At 43.5% G+C, this 18,783-nt stretch overlaps 10 protein-coding genes across 10 annotated transcripts; 6 read left to right on the forward strand and 4 right to left on the reverse strand.

The window, feature by feature from the left end:
* Positions 1–47: 47 nt before the first annotated feature.
* MMS22 (Mms22p) lies at positions 48–4,328 on the forward strand (the record flags this gene model as incomplete). The annotated part of the gene is made up of 1 exon (XM_444810.1): positions 48–4,328. One exon carries the CDS (start codon positions 48–50, stop codon positions 4,326–4,328), a length of 4,281 nt encoding a protein of 1,426 aa, XP_444810.1.
* Positions 4,329–4,434: 106 nt separating this feature from the next.
* Positions 4,435–5,115, reverse strand: CWC24 (U2-type spliceosomal complex subunit CWC24; the record flags this gene model as incomplete). Its single annotated transcript, XM_444811.1, has 1 exon — positions 4,435–5,115. The coding sequence occupies one exon, from the start codon at positions 5,113–5,115 to the stop codon at positions 4,435–4,437; it is 681 nt and encodes a 226-aa protein (XP_444811.1).
* Positions 5,116–5,334: 219 nt separating this feature from the next.
* On the forward strand, positions 5,335–6,546 carry PEX30 (peroxisome biogenesis protein; the record flags this gene model as incomplete). The annotated part of the gene is made up of 1 exon (XM_444812.1): positions 5,335–6,546. The coding sequence occupies one exon, from the start codon at positions 5,335–5,337 to the stop codon at positions 6,544–6,546; it is 1,212 nt and encodes a 403-aa protein (XP_444812.1).
* A 926-nt stretch (positions 6,547–7,472) lies between these two features.
* RPL38 (60S ribosomal protein eL38) lies at positions 7,473–7,709 on the reverse strand (the record flags this gene model as incomplete). The annotated part of the gene is made up of 1 exon (XM_444813.1): positions 7,473–7,709. One exon carries the CDS (start codon positions 7,707–7,709, stop codon positions 7,473–7,475), a length of 237 nt encoding a protein of 78 aa, XP_444813.1.
* A 995-nt stretch (positions 7,710–8,704) lies between these two features.
* On the forward strand, positions 8,705–9,364 carry GVI51_A00825 (uncharacterized protein; the record flags this gene model as incomplete). Its single annotated transcript, XM_444814.1, has 1 exon — positions 8,705–9,364. The coding sequence occupies one exon, from the start codon at positions 8,705–8,707 to the stop codon at positions 9,362–9,364; it is 660 nt and encodes a 219-aa protein (XP_444814.1).
* A 491-nt stretch (positions 9,365–9,855) lies between these two features.
* On the forward strand, positions 9,856–11,091 carry NMA1 (nicotinamide-nucleotide adenylyltransferase NMA1; the record flags this gene model as incomplete). Its single annotated transcript, XM_444815.1, has 1 exon — positions 9,856–11,091. One exon carries the CDS (start codon positions 9,856–9,858, stop codon positions 11,089–11,091), a length of 1,236 nt encoding a protein of 411 aa, XP_444815.1.
* An 836-nt stretch (positions 11,092–11,927) lies between these two features.
* On the reverse strand, positions 11,928–13,379 carry FUM1 (fumarase FUM1; the record flags this gene model as incomplete). Its single annotated transcript, XM_444816.1, has 1 exon — positions 11,928–13,379. The coding sequence occupies one exon, from the start codon at positions 13,377–13,379 to the stop codon at positions 11,928–11,930; it is 1,452 nt and encodes a 483-aa protein (XP_444816.1).
* Positions 13,380–13,928: 549 nt separating this feature from the next.
* KEL3 (Kel3p) lies at positions 13,929–15,854 on the forward strand (the record flags this gene model as incomplete). Its single annotated transcript, XM_444817.1, has 1 exon — positions 13,929–15,854. One exon carries the CDS (start codon positions 13,929–13,931, stop codon positions 15,852–15,854), a length of 1,926 nt encoding a protein of 641 aa, XP_444817.1.
* A 217-nt stretch (positions 15,855–16,071) lies between these two features.
* On the reverse strand, positions 16,072–17,679 carry PBI1 (Pbi1p; the record flags this gene model as incomplete). Its single annotated transcript, XM_444818.1, has 1 exon — positions 16,072–17,679. One exon carries the CDS (start codon positions 17,677–17,679, stop codon positions 16,072–16,074), a length of 1,608 nt encoding a protein of 535 aa, XP_444818.1.
* Positions 17,680–18,542: 863 nt separating this feature from the next.
* On the forward strand, positions 18,543–18,752 carry ATP15 (F1F0 ATP synthase subunit epsilon; the record flags this gene model as incomplete). Its single annotated transcript, XM_444819.1, has 1 exon — positions 18,543–18,752. One exon carries the CDS (start codon positions 18,543–18,545, stop codon positions 18,750–18,752), a length of 210 nt encoding a protein of 69 aa, XP_444819.1.
* Between the last annotated feature and the right edge of the window lie 31 nt (positions 18,753–18,783).

Here is an 18,783-nt window from a genome sequence, read left to right on the forward strand (position 1 = left end):
ACACTAGCTGAGAGTGAGGAGAATAGAGGGCGAACGCACAGTGATATATGAGTGATGAGGTAGTACTGGGCTCGGAGACGGAGGACCAGGAAGTGCTGTTCCAACAGGACTGGCAGGACACGGATGTACCATCTTCGCAGTTACGTGAGCCCTTATCTCAGGCTCCAGTTGCGGGAGAACTTGGCGTTAGGCAGTCAGAGACAGCACCTTTGGATGCGAGTGGTGATACAAATGAATCTAGAGACCAGCCAGTACCGGCGATAGGACTCAGGTGGTCATTAAGAAAGCGGAAGGCTATCCAGAAGATGCCGTACAGTTTGGATAGGCTAAAGCACAAGCAATTGCTTCAAGGTTATGATGTCAGCAATGACATGATGTCTCAATTGGAGTTGCCTGCACCTACAGCAGCAGATCTGGATACCTATTTCCAACTTCCGGAGTCAGATTCGGATAGTGAGTCTGACCCCGAAGCTAGTATAGAGATTAAAGATGATGATGAGCTTGGCAACGACAGTCTGGAAGTAGTTGTGCCACGTAGGTACAGAGGTATACGCTTAGACAGGTCTTTGGATGATGATAGTGACACTGATAGTGATGGTGACGATACGGTAAATTCTCAAAGTAATCAAAAATCAAGCCAGAGTGAGATCATGTTTAGAGGCAGGAAAATAAACCTGAAGACTGGTTTCAAAGGTTTATTACCACGTTCTGTGTGGGAAAAAAATATGAAAAGCCAACAGTCTAAACCTAAGTCCAATACATCCTCCACCTCAAGGGCGCACAAAGGTGTGGCATTAAGGAAAAGAGTAGCAAATAGACATTCAAGCACACTTAATGATGGCTTCCTTATTGACGATATTAGTGAAGTAGAAGAAGAAGTCACACCTTTGAACTTAAACTCAGCCCAATCTCACTTAATTGCTGAAGATATGGCGACATCTCATGAAAGACCACCGTATATACTTGAGGATGAAAGCGGTATAGATTACATTTCCAATAATAAACAAGATGTTCAGGGAAGGTATAGTACTTACATGGCTGGAGAAATCTTAGATGGAAATAAAAACCTAACTCGGGAGTTGAATCCTGCTTATAACTTTGATGAACCTTCCTTGTCAATGATGTTACACAGAACTTCACCTAATAAATCCAAAAAGGACAATAAGTCAAGGGCCCCCAGAAGTAATAAGCCAGGGTCTTTGATCAAGAGGAGGAAAAAAGAAAAGTCAACCTACAACCCTATTACCAAGGAATATAGCATGGTAGGTATAAAATATTCAAGGCGCTCAATTAGACGTCCACCTAAAGAAAAGCCTTACAACAATTATGAGGCCAATATAACTAGTAAAAAGGCAAGTGGTGATTTATCCAATTTACAACCATATCTCAAGATTCCTGACGTAGATAAGAAAGACCATAAAGGGGATCGACAACAGAAAACGAAATCCAGATCAAGACCATATGAAATAGCTCCACCTGAAAATGCTATTTTTAAAAGGAATGATATTAGAAGCTTCAGTACCGTTGTGGAGAAAATTGGTGATGAAATTGTGGTGCAACATAATCCAAACTCAAAGCTTCAGGTGACAGAAGATGCACCCCCAGGACTTCAGAATGGATTTTTGTATCTACGAGAGAGATTTCCAGCCATCGAGTCACTATTTAATCACAAAGCAATTGAAATACCCAATGTGATAAAAATATCTCTTGGGAATGAATCATATGTTTTATCAAAGATGGATTACAAAGCATTAAAAGATAACTTGACTAAATTGTTTACCGAAATTGTTAACAACGGTGCAAGTGATGATGAGATCTTTGATTTTAACGTTCATGTCACTTCCATTTTACTTTACCTAAATAAAAGTGATATTTATGAAATAATTGAAGATTTCCATCGCAAATTTCGAACAAAACTTTCCTCAATTTATCAGAAAGCCAAACCAATACATTTTTTTCAGATAGTAATGTGCCAGCTAATGCTATTTGAAATTACCAAGTATGCTGATATTTCAACTCAGTATAAAAAGATTCTTCAAGATAGACTATCAAATCACACTGTGTCATTCTTTAACCTGTTAGATATATGCTATGAAACTTTAAAAACACAAGAATCGCTGTACTTAAATGAAGCTTTCCACATTATCTCTTTAATTATTAGTGATTTTGAGGATGGGATTGAATTAATTTGGGAGAGGTTGGGAAAAAATACATACTCTCCTTCATTATTTTCAATTATCATTACTACATTGCCAATATTAGAACCCCAATGGCAGTCTGTTAAAATAATAAATTCTTATGAAAATCTCAAGGGTGTACTAAAGCTCGTTAGATATTGCAACAGCTACTACAAATGGAAACCAAATGATCTGCTGATTCTCCAACTTAACAAAATATTTAAAGAAAGGAGATTTGAAGACTTTCCTGAGGAGCATATGGAATCAGAACTGAACCATGTAATTTCCTCTCCAACCGAGAAAATTAAAAGAAAAACGATCTTTAACAAATACTTGTCAATTTTGAGGAGCTCAAATGTTCACAGTAGTATCATTGAAAAGATTACACCTATGAGTGAAATTTTAACCACCGACACCACATCTATACTGATTAACAGAGTTAATTTAATTATCATTTTGAGCTGGTTCTCTAATCTAAATATAGAGAAAAGATTGAGTGAACTTTTAAAACCAGTTTTGAACGATTCATATCTCCACGATAGAGATTCTGGTACCACTAGAATAGTTGCTAGGTCTGTATTAGAGTCATTTTTGGCTTTAATACGTACAACAGCAAAGAAAAATGGTAAAATTTCGCTGAAACTTAATATATTTCATCTATTCTTTAAAGAATATGTTTCAAAACATGACTATCTAGTTTCTATGTGGATTAGCTTCATTAATCGTACAGCCAAAATAAGTGCGAACCTACCGACAAGGACGTTAAAGAGTGTTTTGAAATATTTAGTAATATGTTTCGAAGATATGCAAGGCGATATTGAAACACCTTTATTGTCAGCCAACTTGTCTCTCATGAAATTTATGGTAAAACATTTGGAAAATATCCACATGTCGATAATAAATTCACGACTTCTATCATTATCCAAACAACTTGCGAAAACATGTCGACCATGGATAAAATACTACACCATTATTTGTGATTATATGATTCAGAGATCTGAGATGACCTTTTGGACATATTTCCAATATAGCGGAATTAATTTTGATAAGCCAAATGGTCTATACTTTCTGAGAAAAGCTTTGTCAATTGCTGACGATGCCTCATACCAAATCATAAGAGAGAGGCTTTACAGTACCCTAATAGATAAACTATACATCGATGAGTCTGATGACTATTATGCCTTATATAACACCGTGCTCGGTAGAGATTTAGGTATTAAATTAGAGTTTAAAAAAATCAGCGGTGAATCTCATCAGCTAGAACTGGTGAAGAGGTTGGTGCGCACTTTGGCGAAATTACAAATGTACCCAAAGATCAATATCTTAGTACAACATATTATCAGCGTTTTTAACAAAAAATTCATATCTGAGAATTTTGCGGTTAACTTTGTTCAATTTATAGATGAGAATTACCGTGACTATTTAATCGATTATCAAGATTTCTCCATATTGAAGCGCCTGTTGTCTATGAACGATATCAAGAATGAAAGACTATTATTCAAAGAAAGTTTCAGAAAGTGCGAGGGTCGTATGCAACAGATGTTATTTATCCAGAAGAATATACTAAGCATTATACACAAATTCGCTAAAGATGAAGCAGATAGCGCATCTATGATCTTGAAAGATAAGATTGTTCAACTAATGGTCTCACCCATTTTAGATTGTGAAGTTCATTTTATTCGACTGATGATTGAAAGTAATATTATGCCCTCTGACAATGTCGAGATTTATTCTTCAAGTCAGATATTTATTTCGTTTATGATGGATGTGCTAAAGGGCTATCTTGACTCTATTAATTGGATAATAGATAGTGACAGCTTCCAGGATTATTATCTGATTGCTTTGAAACTTATCATGGCTTATCCTGCATCTTTATGCCTCGAGGGTAAATGCTTCTTTAAGATACTGACTTTCGTAGACGTGCTGTTAAATAACTATTGCTTGGGCTTGGAGGAGTATAGTTTTCTCTACCAACGTACCATCAATGCAATAGACAAAAATGCCAAGCCCCAGTTCTTCGAAGTGGAGATGACAAACGAAATGTCAAAATTGCTAGCATCTATCAAGTTCCCAATCAATCGTCATGAAGATCATGAGAGAAACGACACCACCCGGTTAATATCAAGATTAAGGAATTATACCTGCCAATAAAGAACTTTTTTGGTCCTCTTCATTCAAGTTGTAAATAAATTCACCCGCAATGTTACTCCGTTCCTAAAACTCCTAGATATCTATCAAATACTAGCATCTCTATAATTCATTTGTCCTTATTTGCATTGTCCATCGGCACCAAATCAGTTGCCATCTTAGCTATGCCTTCTGTGTTTTCCCCACATATAAAGCAAGATTTGTCAATTTTGATCCTATTTACAAAGCATTTCTGACAGAAGTAATGTCCACAATTAGTTTTCACAGGGCGTTCATAGGATTCTTTACATAAAACACATTTGAACGGCACCGCCTCTTTTCTCGTCTCCTCCTTCTGTTCATCGATCTTCCAATCAGTGGCCAAAGTCCAGCCCGCTTTGAAATCATCTCTTGAGTGCAAAAACTTACAACTATCGCCATAACCACAGTAACCCGTCTGCTTGAAATCCTTACACACATCTGGCTGAAAGTCAGTTAGAATAGTATTACGTAGGTTCGCTGCTTGTTGTATCTTCTTGCTTGATGCTACTGGTTCGGAGTTCAACCTGTCATGTTTTGTGGCCTGTTCCTTCAGTCTCTTAAGCCGTACCGCTGTCGCATCTGCTTCACCTACAGCTTTTTGATCTAGTTCTGGTCTCGATGCTATTTCCTCCTCTAACTTGGCAACATGACTCTTATCCAATACTGGCTTCACCGCCACCGCAGGTTTCTGTACAGCAGGCTTCTGCACCGGAGTTTCAACCTTCACCCGCTTTCGAGTCTTACTGGCAGCACTCCTCTTCTTAAACATCGGATAGTTCTTTCTTGTGGACCCAACTTCCACAAATTCACTACTATTGCGATGAGCTCATCGCAAAACTCTTAAAATTTCAGTTTTTGATCCAATTTTTCACAAGGGTCGGTGTTAATTTAGTAAATGCGGTAGAGTGTTGAAGTTGCATAAAGGAATGCAATTTAAAGGGCTAAAGGAACAGGGCTTGATTGCATTGAGGAAAGCGCCAAGTATACCATGAGTGATAAGGTAGTGCGTGCAAAGTTTGTTGAGAGTGTGCAGCCGCGGCTCGGTGGAGACACCACGCGGGTTATCCTGAAGGCGTTGCACCAAGGGCAAGTGAAGGAGGTTAAGGATGGTGAGGATGTTGAGGTTGATGAGGAGCAAGAAGGTAAGAGTGGCATGGTGGTGATGCCCTCTCCGCTGTTGAGCTCGACGCCACCTAGCGTGGTGCGGTCCATGGTGCGATTGTATCCATACCTGAAGTTAACAGATAAGGCTCTTGGGGTACTGACGTGGAGTGATTTTAGCATATGGAATAGCATTGTGTTAGTACCGGCTTATCTCCTCTTTGTCTTATACTATGAGGTGTTTGTGGCCTACTTGGGTCATATGATAGTGATATTCTGTGTACTGGGCCTTATGTGGATTTACAACTTTGTCGAATCACCTCAAGATGTACCAATTCTGGAAGATATAGTACTTAAAATGAATCGCGTGCAGTACAAGTTTGATAAATTCATTGAGCCAGTGATTACACTAAAGGAACAAGATATAACGAAATTGCTGTACGTTAGTATGCTAATCTCGCCTATTTACGTGCTGCTGGGGTGCCTGCTCGGTAACGAGTTCATTCGGTTTAACATCGCAAGCTTTGGTGTGCTTATATTGACATACCATTCTCCATGGTGTAAGACTTTGAGAAGACTACTGTGGAAATTCAAGTTTGTCAGAACAGTGATATATAGGGTGATGGGTATACAGACTTACGAAGTACAGGAGCCCAAGATCAACTTAGACAAGAAATACAAATTTACGTATGTCTTATATGAGAACCAGAGAAGATGGCTTGGAATTGGATGGAAGTCAAGCATGCTGAGTTATGAGAGAACACCTTGGACTGACGAGTTCTTAAATGAGGCCCCCAAACCATCTGATTTCCAATTACCAAACAAAGAATGGAAATGGCTCGATAGTGAATGGAAGCTTGATCTAAGCAATGATGGCGCCATTGAGGTACCAGGAGAGAGGTTTTTAACGAATCCAAAGGAGAATGATGGCTATATATACTATGACAATACTTGGAAAAACCCAAGCATCGAGGATACATTTTCAAAGTACACTAGAAGAAGAAGATGGATACGAACTGCAGAGCTAATTGAGAAACTTCCAACAGCAGCAACAACGACGGCAACATCAACGTCAACAACAACACCATCTGTAAAATAATCATTGCTAGTTGGTATATGATTTTTCTGTATTTGCATATATTTGTCCCTATTTAGATATTCATAACTCCAGAAATCCTAAAGATATGAGAATCAAGAAAATACCAACCAGTATCTGGGGGCGTATTCAATTCCGTTGTAGAGTCATCATGAGAAGAATGCTGTCTTTGTAGTATTAATTAAAAAAGTAATGATATCAAGCTGTTTATGATGTATTATATGTCTGGGTCCTGCAAGAAAGTATAAACCACGTGATACAATCCCCCCTTAATTTTACAGTTTGATAAATCATGTGACAGTAAATCAATGCCGGCCATGCCAGCAGTTGAAAGGTATATGCATTATACAATTTGTATATTATTGCGGGGATTACTAGAATCAGGATGATAGTCCAGCCTTTTAACAGAAAGTTTTGATTAAATTTTGCAGTCAGGTATAACTTTATAGTTATACCTGTACTGATGAGTTGATGTCAATAAAATATGATATTAAAATTATACAAGGAAAAATGTATAGTAATGATGAGATTCTTATAATTTATCCAGAGAATACTAGAGGGCAGAGTGGGAATCCAGTATTAAGAACTATCCAACTTTGTAAATCGTCCAATTCCACATCACACCAACCCTATTATTATTCAATAGGTTCGGTTGAATGCGGGAGTACATTGAAACAGAATTTTGGGGTACAAGTATTGGAATAGCCGAACTAGATGGCGTCACGCATACCCACTAGTATTCTTTTAAAGCCATGACCATTTTTATTCTCATTTTTTTATGTTGATTCAGTTTGTCATATGGACGGTTTGTATGGTAAAATAAGTTGTAAAGTAAAATTGTTCATTTTATAAGGTTTGTAGGAATTGAAAAAATTTGTGATTAATATTTTATAAAAAAAATGCTTAAATCTCTATTCTTGTCGCCTTATTTACAACTTGTTAACCTTCAAAGTTGGTGGCAAAGATTGGATCAACTTCTTGGCCTTACCAGCGTCGTTGACGGTCAAAGTGTACAAGTGTCTGGAACCACGGACCTTGAACTTGGTTTGTCTGAATTGCTTACCGTTCTTGTTCAACTTCTTGTTAATCTTAACAGTAGCGGATTGGACATCGTTTCTTCTGGTCAATTCCAAGAATTGCTTGATATCAGTAACTTCTCTGGCCATTTTTGTATGTGATTCTTTCGCGTGTAGTTTCGACAGAGGTATCTTGAAATAAACTGTCTAAAAACACACACATAGTTATATTATACCTGCGCTTAAGCGCTATGCTAACAAGTATAGCCCAATGGACAACTGGGTAAAAAAGTTTCAGTGAGGAATCCTGAGCTTCCAGCAGTCTCCCCGCGAAGCGAGAGCTCATCCACCCAGACAGGAAGAGAAGGCAGACTCCACTAACTACCCAACCAGGACGCTAGCCTAGGCCACCTTTGCTAGACAGAGGCAACAGCTGGTCTAGGCAGAGGGACGAGAAACTAGGCAGAGGGGGATGGAGGACTTGGCCAAACTGTCTGTTCACCCACCCGCTGGCCCCCCCACCAAGACGGGGAACCTCCTGTCGATACCAGCGCAAGCAAGCTGAGATAAGAGAATGTATGGGTTTTCTAGACTGAAAATTTCCTAATTAGGTAAAAAGATTATGGTCTTATGCATGCATCCCAGACAACCTACGGAAAAGCAGTCACAAAACTAACAAAGCATTTTTAGTGGTGTTTAGAGGGGAAAGCCGGGTAAATGTAAGTGAACTGGTGCACGTCAGCTGCTCTTCTATCCGGGTAACGTTTCTACTTCCAAGTTTTTGCTTCTTTGGGCGTGGAGTCATAACGGCCACGGCAGTGTTTGCTATGGCCTGGCCCCTCCCCCTGACTCCCAGCTTGCTGCTGTTACGCTCAACTCGCATAAACTTTGGTATACACGCATATATGGGATGGTACGCGTCAACTAATTCTATGTATTTACCAAGGGCAGTGATTTCTGCTTGTAGTCATGGCACGATCCGGTAAGGTCATAAGGAGTCAAATGTGTGGGGTTCACGAAAAGGGGATACTCACTTACGGTTTTGTCCCTGAATCGACGTAAGCATTTATAAAGGACGGAGTTTTCGCACAAGACAGGCCAGAAGGATTGTATACTACTGTAGGACACACGTAAATACAAAAGTAATGTCTGGGCTAGTGAGAGACTTTATAGTTGGGTATGCGGAGGATTTCGCGAATGAGTACGCGCAGGAGAACTTCCAGCCGGTGATTGACCCGTACTACGCGCGGGTGGGTCCGCAGAAGAAGAAAGTGCGCCGGGAGCTGCCAGCGGAGCTGTTCAGCAAGCAAGAGCGCAAGCGGTTCAAAACTCTGCAGTCTAAGTCCTGGACACACGACCGGTCCATGTGCGGGTGCTGCTGCTGGACGGAGTGCATTGGCTGGGCGCCCGTGTTCAGCATCATCCCCGTGGTGGGGCCGATCATCATGTACATGATCCACAACTCCTTGGTCACGTACGCCGAGCGCAACCTGTACAACAACAGGCTGCCCACGGGCCTGAAGACCAAGCTGCTCGCGAACATCACGTTCGACTTGTGCATCACACTGGTGCCTGTCCTGGGCGCCCTGTTCTCCTGGCTGAACGGCTGCTCCACGAGAAACACAGCCCTTATATACAACGATCTAGTAGAGAAACGCATGAAGCAGGTACCACAGTATCAGCAAGCTCAGGCTCAGCAAGCTCAAACTCAGCAAGCTCAAGCTCAGCAAGTACCACAGTACCGTACACAACAGCAAGCTCCAGCTCAGCAAGTACCACAGTATAGAACGCAACAGTATCGGTGAAAAAAAAAACCGGCTCATCGCACTAACTCCGGTTTTTATTTTTTGGGCCTGCGTGCGTTATTGTATAGTCTGTAACAAATATAACTCGCGACGGTTCTTTCCGCAACGAAAACTGAAAAATTTTGAAAAAAAAATTTGGCAAAAATGACGTCTTCCGTTTTTATAGGGGTATTGACAATTTTGTTCCTAGAAGGCGGTGCAGGGGAGTGGGGTTGTGTGTAATGCTTATCAATGGGAGAGGAGGGGTCTGATCATCGCCAGGTTCTGTGGTGGATAAGCACCGTCAGTGGCAGGCGAGCTCTGGACAGGAGAGCTTGAGAGCTTGAGAGCTTGAGAGCCCGAGAAACTGACAGCTGGAGAGCAGGAGAGCTTGAGAGCGGTTAATATATAATGAGTCTATGCAGCAGCGGAGCTGCTGCTATAGACTCTGTCCCCGCGCTCTGCATTGCACTGACACTACAAGACAAAAAAAAATACAAAAACATACAAACATGGATCCTACTAGAGACCCTGACTTCAAGCCCCGGGACCCTGACGCGAAGTTGCTGCCACCTCCTGACCCAACCTCGAAGATTCCAAAGTCTGGGCCCATTACGCCGTATGTGCTGGCGGACTACAACGCGTCTATCGACGCTCCGCTGCAGATGAAGAAGAACACAACTCACTTGCCGCACTCGCAGGGTAACCACCAGCGCATACCGCTGAACAAGAGCGAGTTCCAGCCGTTGTCGACCACTGGCTCCTCAGAGGAGGACTTCGAATTGGACGACGAAAATATGGACAGCGACAGTGGCAGCAAGCGCGAGAGTCTCGGCCAGCTGTCGGGACACGGTATCGGTATCGGTGTGCACAAGAACCAGATTGCCGACTTGGAGGAAGTGCCCCACGGTATTGTCCGCCAGGCCAGGTTCCTCGAGGACTACGAATTCCCAACGCACAGACTGGCTAACAGGCTGCAGGACCCAAACAAGATGCCTCTCGTCATAGTGGCGTGCGGGTCGTTCTCTCCCATCACTTATCTGCACCTGAGAATGTTTGAAATGGCCCTAGACGCCATCTCAGAGATGACTAGGTTCGAGGTTGTGGGTGGCTATTACTCTCCCGTAAGTGACAATTACAAGAAACAAGGATTGGCACCATCGTATCACCGTGTCAGGATGTGTGAGCTGGCCTGTGAGAGAACTTCTTCCTGGCTGATGGTGGATGCTTGGGAATCTCTCCAGCCAAGCTATACAAGGACCGCAAAAGTCCTAGACCATTTCAACCACGAGATCAATGTCAAGCGAGGAGGTATCACCGTCCATGAGAAGAAACGGAATGCCGACAACAGTGGATACCACATGGAAGAACATAAGAGAGGTGTGAAAATTATGCTGTTAGCAGGTGGTGATCTGATAGAATCTATGGGCGAACCTGGTGTCTGGGCAGATGAGGATTTACATCATATCCTGGGTAATTACGGTTGTTTGATTGTGGAAAGAACAGGGTCTGATGTTCGTTCTTTCTTATTGTCACATGATATCATGTATGAGCACAGAAGGAACGTCCTTGTTATAAAGCAACTGATTTACAATGATATCTCATCTACAAAAGTCAGGCTGTTTATTAGACGTAACATGTCCGTGCAGTATTTGTTACCTAACTCTGTGATCAGGTATATTCAAGAGCACAAGCTTTACATCAACCAATCCGAACCTGTGAAACAAGTTTTGAGCGGTAAAGAGTAACGAAACGCAACTAACACAAGAAACATAAATGCCATCTTAACGAAATTAGCGATGACAGAATGCAGCTAATAAGAACTGCATTCGAGCCATCACTTATAAAATGAATGTACACTAACGACTTAATGACTCTTTACCTCACTCAGCTCAAGAACTAATATTTTTTGTAATTTAAACAGTTGTAAACATACACTCTCGATGTTTGAAGAATTATGGATAGATAGTAAGAGCGTTTTCGAACCATTTTGTGTGCCTTCAACTGCACTCTCGCATTATGAAATTTAATAATTAATAACAGCTATCGACTATTTTTGTTATCGATCTCAATACCTTCAGAGTTGTATACAATTAAACAGGCATAAACTTTTCTCCTCTCAGTCTTTTTTTTTTTTTAATTTAAAGAGGACACTAACATTCTTAAAATATTTTTCATGCTATTGTCTTAGATCACAAATCACTGAGCTCTAGACAATATTGTTCTATGCTAACAAAGAAAACAATTTTCAGTAGTACTAATATAATTTTAAATTAAACCAAAGAAGGTGATGCGCTGTTTGTAATTTCAACTTAGAAGTAGAGCCAGTCACTGAATAGGCCAATGCGAAATAAAATATGGTTTAGGAATGTATTATTTTCAGATCTTGAAGAAATCGTACCAGTTACAAAAATATGCATTTCATCATTTCATTTTTTTCTTTTTTACATAGAGTTAAATTGTTTATTTGAAAGGTATAGTGTGTACTACTTACATATGATGTGGTCTTTTTCCGCTTTTGTCTTCCTCTCTATGTGCAAGTTAGGCCAGTGGCCCCCCGCAGAGAAAGCAGTATATTGCCAACTTACTTGGTTGGTCCAACCATGTTTTCAGGAATGACCCATTCGTCGAACTCTTCTGAGGTCAAGTATTTCAACTCCAAGGCGGACTCTTTCAAGGTGATGTTCTTCTTGAAAGCGTTCTTTGCGATCTTGGAGGCGGCGTCGTAGCCGATCTTTGGGTTCAGAGCGGTGACCAGCATCAATGAGTTGTGCAAGTTGTGGTTGATCTTCTCGCGGTTTGCCTCGATGCCTTCGACACAGTGGACTCTGAAGGAGTGGCAAGCGTCTGCCAGCAATCTGATGGAGCTCAACAAGTTTGAGATCATGACCGGCTTGAAGACGTTCAGTTCGAACTGACCGTTGGCGCCCGCGAAGGTCACAGCTGCGTTGTTACCCATGACCTGGACACAGACCTGGGTCATGGCCTCGTTCTGTGTTGGGTTGACCTTACCAGGCATGATGGAGGAACCTGGCTCGTTCTCTGGCAAGTGCAGTTCACCGTAGCCGCAACGAGGGCCGGAGCCCAGGTACCTGATGTCCTGTGCGATCTTGAACAGAGAGCAAGCCACGGTGTTCAGGGCACCGCTGGCCTCGACGATCGCGTCGTGAGCTGCGAGAGCTTCGAACTTGTTAGGGGCGGTTTTGAAGTCGATGCCCGTTTCCTTGGAGATCTGCTCGGCGATCAGCTTGTCGAAGCCCTCCTTCGTGTTCAGCCCTGTGCCGACAGCGGTACCACCTTGTGCGAGGTACTTCAGGTGTGGCAGGGTGTTCTCGATTCTTGCGATGCCGTTGACGAGCTGCTGGACGTAGCCGCTGAATTCCTGTCCGAGGGTCAGCGGTGTGGCGTCCTGCAGGTGTGTTCTGCCGATCTTGACGATGTCCTGGAACTCCTCGGCCTTCTTGTGGAGGGCGTCCTTCAGCTGGGTGATCTCCGGCAAGAGGGAGTTGGTGATCTCCGTGACCGCGGCGATGTGCATCACCGAGGGGAAAGTGTCGTTGGAGGACTGCGCCTGATTGCAGTGGTTGTTTGGGTGGATCTTCTTGGAGCCGAGCTCGCCGCCGATCAGCTCAATCGCCCTGTTGGAGATGACCTCGTTGGCGTTCATGTTAGACTGCGTGCCTGACCCGGTCTGGAACACCACCAAGGGGAAGTGGTCGTTGAGCTTGCCCTTGGCGACCTCGTCAGCGGCCTGCTGGATGGGCCCCGCGATCTCGCTGTCTAGCGTCCCGAGCTTCTCGTTGACTATGGCGGCTGACTTCTTCAGCACACCGAACGCCCTCACGATGGGCTCCGGCATGCGCTCGCGCGCGCCGCCGATCTTGAAGTTCTGGAACGACCGCTGCGTCTGCGCGCCCCAGTACTTGTCCGCGGGTACCTTGATCTCGCCGAAAGTGTCCGTCTCTACTCTGTAATGCATCATCCGCGCGCTGTACCCGATGAGCGATGTCTTTGCCCTACTGCTAGCCCTCAACATTTTATCTGCCTTTTTTTTTTGCTTTTCGCTTGGTGCTAAGTAGCCCCAGTAGGAAGTGACAAGACAAGAGGGAAGAACAAGACATCGCGGCTAGGACTAGGGTAGGGTATTTATACTTGCGAGGGGGACGACTACGCCGATTTCTCGGAGTTTGCACTTCCTTCCCCATCCAACCCCGTCTCTGCTGTTTCTCTGCTGTCTCTCTGTTCTGTCTGTACTCCCTTCCACCAAACAACCCCTGAAATTCTGACTCTTGACGCCCATTGGTCCGGAGCGTTTTTCGGCTCGAAGGAGGAGCCCAAACTTCTCCATTTTACCCTCCCCTCCTGTGGGTGTGTGGGTGTTTCTTTTTCAGTGGAGATCACATGATGTACATGTACACGGTACATCACAGTTATACTTTTACACGCATCTGTCACATGTTTTTCCAGTTTTTGCTTCAATCACCCATCGACATCGCTTGCGATGAGCCTTTATATAAGCAAACATACAGCTACACATGTACAGCTACACACACAGAGCTACCCCTACCAAACCAATCACACCACAATGGCAAAGAAGAAGAAGGACAAGGAGGCGAAGAAGGCGCGTGCGGAGCAGAAGCTGAAGAAGAACCAGGCGAAGGCGGAGTCGAAGGACAAGAAGCGGGCCAAGAAGCTCGACGAGGACGACGACGACATGGACATCGAGGAAGTGCTCGCGAACTTCAAGAAGGAGCAGGAGCAGTTCGAGAAGGTGGCTGTAGACTCAGTCGACAAAGTGAACAAGAGGCTGAACCCATGCATGGTCGGAAACCCCTCGGCGTCGAGCAGCAAGAAAGAGCTTATAGTGTTCGGCGGAGAGTTCACCAACCCGCAGACGTCCACGACCACGTTCTACAACGACCTGCACACTTTCACGCCGGAAAACAACCAGTGGAAGAGGTACACGTCCCAGAACGCGCCCATGCCAAGGTCCAGCGCGGCAATGGCCGCGCACCCGAGCGGTATAGCGCTGCTGCACGGGGGTGAGTTCTCCTCGCCAAAACAGAACACTTTCTACCACTACAGCGACACATGGATCCTGGACTGTAACACAAAGGAATGGGCCAAGGTAGACGCCAAAGTCGGGCCCTCCGCAAGATCAGGACACAGAATCACAGTGTGGAAGAACTTCTTCATCCTGCACGGTGGGTTCAGAGACCTCGGCACCAGCACAACTTACTTGAGTGACTGCTGGCTGTTCGACATCACCACTTATAAGTGGAAGCAGGTCGAGTTCCCTTCAAACCACCAGGTCCCAGACGCAAGGTCCGGCCACTCGTTTATCCCAACCGCAGAGGGTGCTATCCTGTGGGGTGGGTACTGTAAAGTAAAGGCCAACAAGAAGGGCTACCAAAAGGGTAAGATCCTCTCTGACTGCTGGTACTTGAAGATGAAGAGCGATATCAGCGGCATAAGATGGGAGCGCAGACGGAAACAAGGGTTCCAGCCTTCGCCAAGAGTCGGGTGCTCAATGGCTTACCACAAGGGTAGAGGTATCTTGTTCGGAGGTGTCTACGATTTCGAAGAAACTGAAGAGAGCTTGGAATCCAATTTCTTCAACGACTTGTTCTCCTACCACATCGAAAGTAACAGATGGTACTCGTTGTCTATTAGATCGAGAAAGAGTAATAACAATGCCGTGGCTAAGAAGTCCGGTAAGAACTCGAAAGAACAGGAGAAGGAATTGAAGATGCTGTTGGATTCTATCCTGGAGAAGGCCAACTTGCAAGACAAATCTGATGACGATGAAGACGATGAAGAGATCAACACCGCACTTGCGAAGGTCGATCTGGAAGACGAAGAAGAAGAACAGTTAGCAGTGCAACATACAATCCTCACACAACTTCCACATCCAAGATTCAATGCTACCACTACTGTTATAGACGATACTTTATTTATTTTTGGTGGTATTTGGGAACTGGGTGACAAAGAGTTCATGATTGACTCCTTATACAGCATCGACCTGAATAAATTAGATGGTGTGACTATGTATTGGGAAGATTTGAAGGAAATTGAAAGAGCTAAGGAATTGGGTGTTGAAGATTCTGATTTCGAAGATGATGATGAAGATGACGATGATGAAGACGACGACGAAGAAGACGATAACGAAAAGGATGAAGGTGATGATGAAGAAAGCGAAGAAGAAGAAGAAGAAGAAATTGAAGAAGAACTTGAATACCCTGACCCAAGACCTTGGTTACCTCATCCTAAGCCTTTTGAAACTCTAAGAGCTTTCTATATTCGTGAAGGTGCGGCATTCCTCGAATGGGCCATTTCTAATAATAAAAATGCCAAGGGTAAGCATCTGAAAAAGCATTCCTTTGATTTATGTCAAGAACGTTGGTGGGAAAGACGTGACCAATTGCGTATCGAGGAGGACAAATTGGAAGAAATTGGTGGCGTTGGAGATATTATCGAGAGAGACAAATCTGCTAGCAGCAAGAGAAGATGAATATAGAAATTTTCGACCAACAAAATTTATTATTTATTATGAAAATTTCTGATAATCAAGCATCACCGGAATTTTGTTTTTTGAAATGAATAAATAGATATTGTATAATAGAAGTGAATTAAAAACATTACTAATGAAAAGAAATAAAATAGAACAACGAGAAACCTAGAGTAAGAATTTATAAATATTATAGAATGAGAAAATATCCTGAGATAGCTTATTGCTCCTCCATGAAAGACTCGAAGCAGTCCACGAAATTCTCCATGTTGTATCCATCTGGATAATGGATGCAGATATTCAAACCATCCTCCTCACAGTGGGTATATGAAAGAGACATTAGTGTATTTTGAGAGAGACTTGTAGTGAATCCTGGGCTCTTGATATGAGGGAATCTGATGTCGTTGTCATCGAAAGATACTTCCGATACATCATTAATCTTTATTAGTCTAGTGTTTGGCGCAAACTTCTCGTCATACTTAGTGAACTTCATTCTCTTCATATCATTATCATTGTAACCGTACTTCTTCCAAGTACTCATTCTTTGCTCAATGCTTTCAGTAACATAAGTGGCAATCTGTTGGAACTGTATTTCCAGCAGTTTTTCGTTGTACTCAGGATCACTTTCATTTAGACCTGGCACAGAGCATTGCTTGTCATCAATCATAGAGAGAGGACACTCTACTCTAATGTCCTTGTAGACCAGACCAAAATCTCTCTTCTCGTTCATCGAGTCTCTCAAGTTCATGGGCATTGAGAAAATCAAAGTGCCGTTGAAGCTCTTAACCATAGGCTTCAGACACAGCATTGTGATGGCGGCAATAAAACTTCTTAGGCATATCTTCTCGTTCTTCACAACCGAGTTCAAGTAGTTGAATCTTTCATTGGAGACGGAACCGAAGATGGTATGACCACAGTTAGAAGTTGCAGAAGTCAGTATATTGGTATATCTGGTTCTGAACAGCTTCAATTGATTACCTTCTTGGCTGATAACTGTGGTGGAGTTATCAGAGTTAGAGCTGCTGTTGGTAATGCTCGTGATTGGCATCTGGATGAAGTCCAGAGGCTTCTTGACGGCGTTACAAAAGATGGACTTGAAGAAGGACTGGGTCTGCAAGTTTAGCAGTTCTGGGCGCGTTGCAGGCAAGTGCAGTTTCAAGTTGTCATAGATGGACTTTGGCACTGAGTAATTGTTTTCGAAGGATTTCTGCAACTTAAACAAATACTCCAATGGCTTCTCGTAGCTCTGCTGTGGTCTACACACAGCTATCAGTTCCTTCAGAAACAGTTTATGGAAGTTGGCCGCGGAGAATATGTCAAACAGGATGTCCTGACAGTGGAACACCAGCTGGGACTCGTCGATCAGGTACAAGTTCCACAATGGCTTGTTGGAGCCGGGCTGGAAGACATCATTCTTCAGGATGTGGCGGATCAAGTAAGGTGGTGGACCGCCGGAGTGGCAGTTGACCTTCTCATCCTTCTCGTTATCGAAGGTGACCACAGATATGACGTCGGGTGTTCTTATCTCTTTCAAAGGAGCGAACTCGAGCAAGTCGTTCACGGTGGTGTACATCTCGGGGTTCTTCTCAATGAGGCTCTTCAGGGCCCTGGTAACCAGCGGCAAAGTCAGGGACAGAGCAGGCTTCTTGGTGGAGCGAGACTCCACTCTTGTGGCGGCTAGGGTGTCGTTGTCGTCATCCCATATGTGCTCATCGGCGGTGACTGAGTCATCGAATATGTAACTGGCACCGAAGACAGTACCGTTCTTATTGTTCTCTAGTATCTCAGAGAGCAACTTTCTCTCGTAACTAGACAAGGACCTAGACATGGTTTATGTGTGTGTGTTGGTGTGCTTGTTGGGATGTGGGTGTGGGTGTACCTTCTTTCAGGCTCTACATTACAACCAATTCGAGGATGTGTAAGACAAGCTTATATATGTTGTGAAGTAACAGTTTTCACATACATGAAATCAAGGCTTTGATATGATATTCGTTTAGTTGCCCCACCCAATGAGTTACCATAGCCCCGCCCCCTACCCCCGCAATCAATATAGGCATTTATAAGAGGGTTATTTCAAGAAGAGGGGTCCAACTACGAACCCAAAATCGTTTAATTATCGAAAACAAGATCTAAGCAAACGTAAATCGAAAGACAATGGGCAAGATTTCGTTTAATTATTGCAGGACAAGACGTCATTCCAGGAGACAACTCGTATAAACATGTCGTATACCTTTCCCAAGTCCAAAGTCCATGTAGAAGTTCAAAGGTCAAAGGTCAAAGTTCAAAGGTCAAGCCCAAAGTTCAAGGTACAAGCCTGAGAACGGGGAGTGAGCCCAACACATCTGTATAGCTGCGTGATAACCTTCCACCACCTCACAATACCTGGACCACCGACAACAGCTTATATATCCTTCACATGCATTGGCCTGCACTCTGGGTGACACGTGATGGGGGAGGGTGCCTGGCTGGTAGTTTGGATCACGTGATACACCAGCCAATCATATCTGATCAATAGTTTCACGTGACTGAATTCCACCCCCCGGGGAGGACTTCCTGCGAAAAGCTGGTGCCCCCAGACCCCTTCCGAGGTGTGTTGAACGCTCACATACATCAAGCTTGGGTACTTTAGGAGCGTATATTTAATGGTTGCATGGCTCTCGGCTACCAGACAATAATAATACAAAACACAAGATGTCTGCTGTTGCGAATGCCAGTACTGCCTGGAGGAAGGCCGGGCTCAGTTACAGTTCATTTCTGGCCATTGCTGCCAGAACCGTGCGTGAGTCGTTGAAGAAGGAGTTGCAGACGCCAGCTGTGATGGGCAGAGGCAAGACTGATGCAGCATACACCAAGTATGAGAAGGGCTCTCCAAAGTCCGACCCTATCCCATTGCAGGAGTAAATCACTACAACAAACTGAGTCTATATTCATC

Source organism: Nakaseomyces glabratus, chromosome A, assembly GCF_010111755.1.
Source record: "Nakaseomyces glabratus chromosome A, complete sequence".
In the NCBI taxonomy this organism is placed as follows: Eukaryota; Fungi; Ascomycota; class Saccharomycetes; order Saccharomycetales; family Saccharomycetaceae; genus Nakaseomyces; species Nakaseomyces glabratus.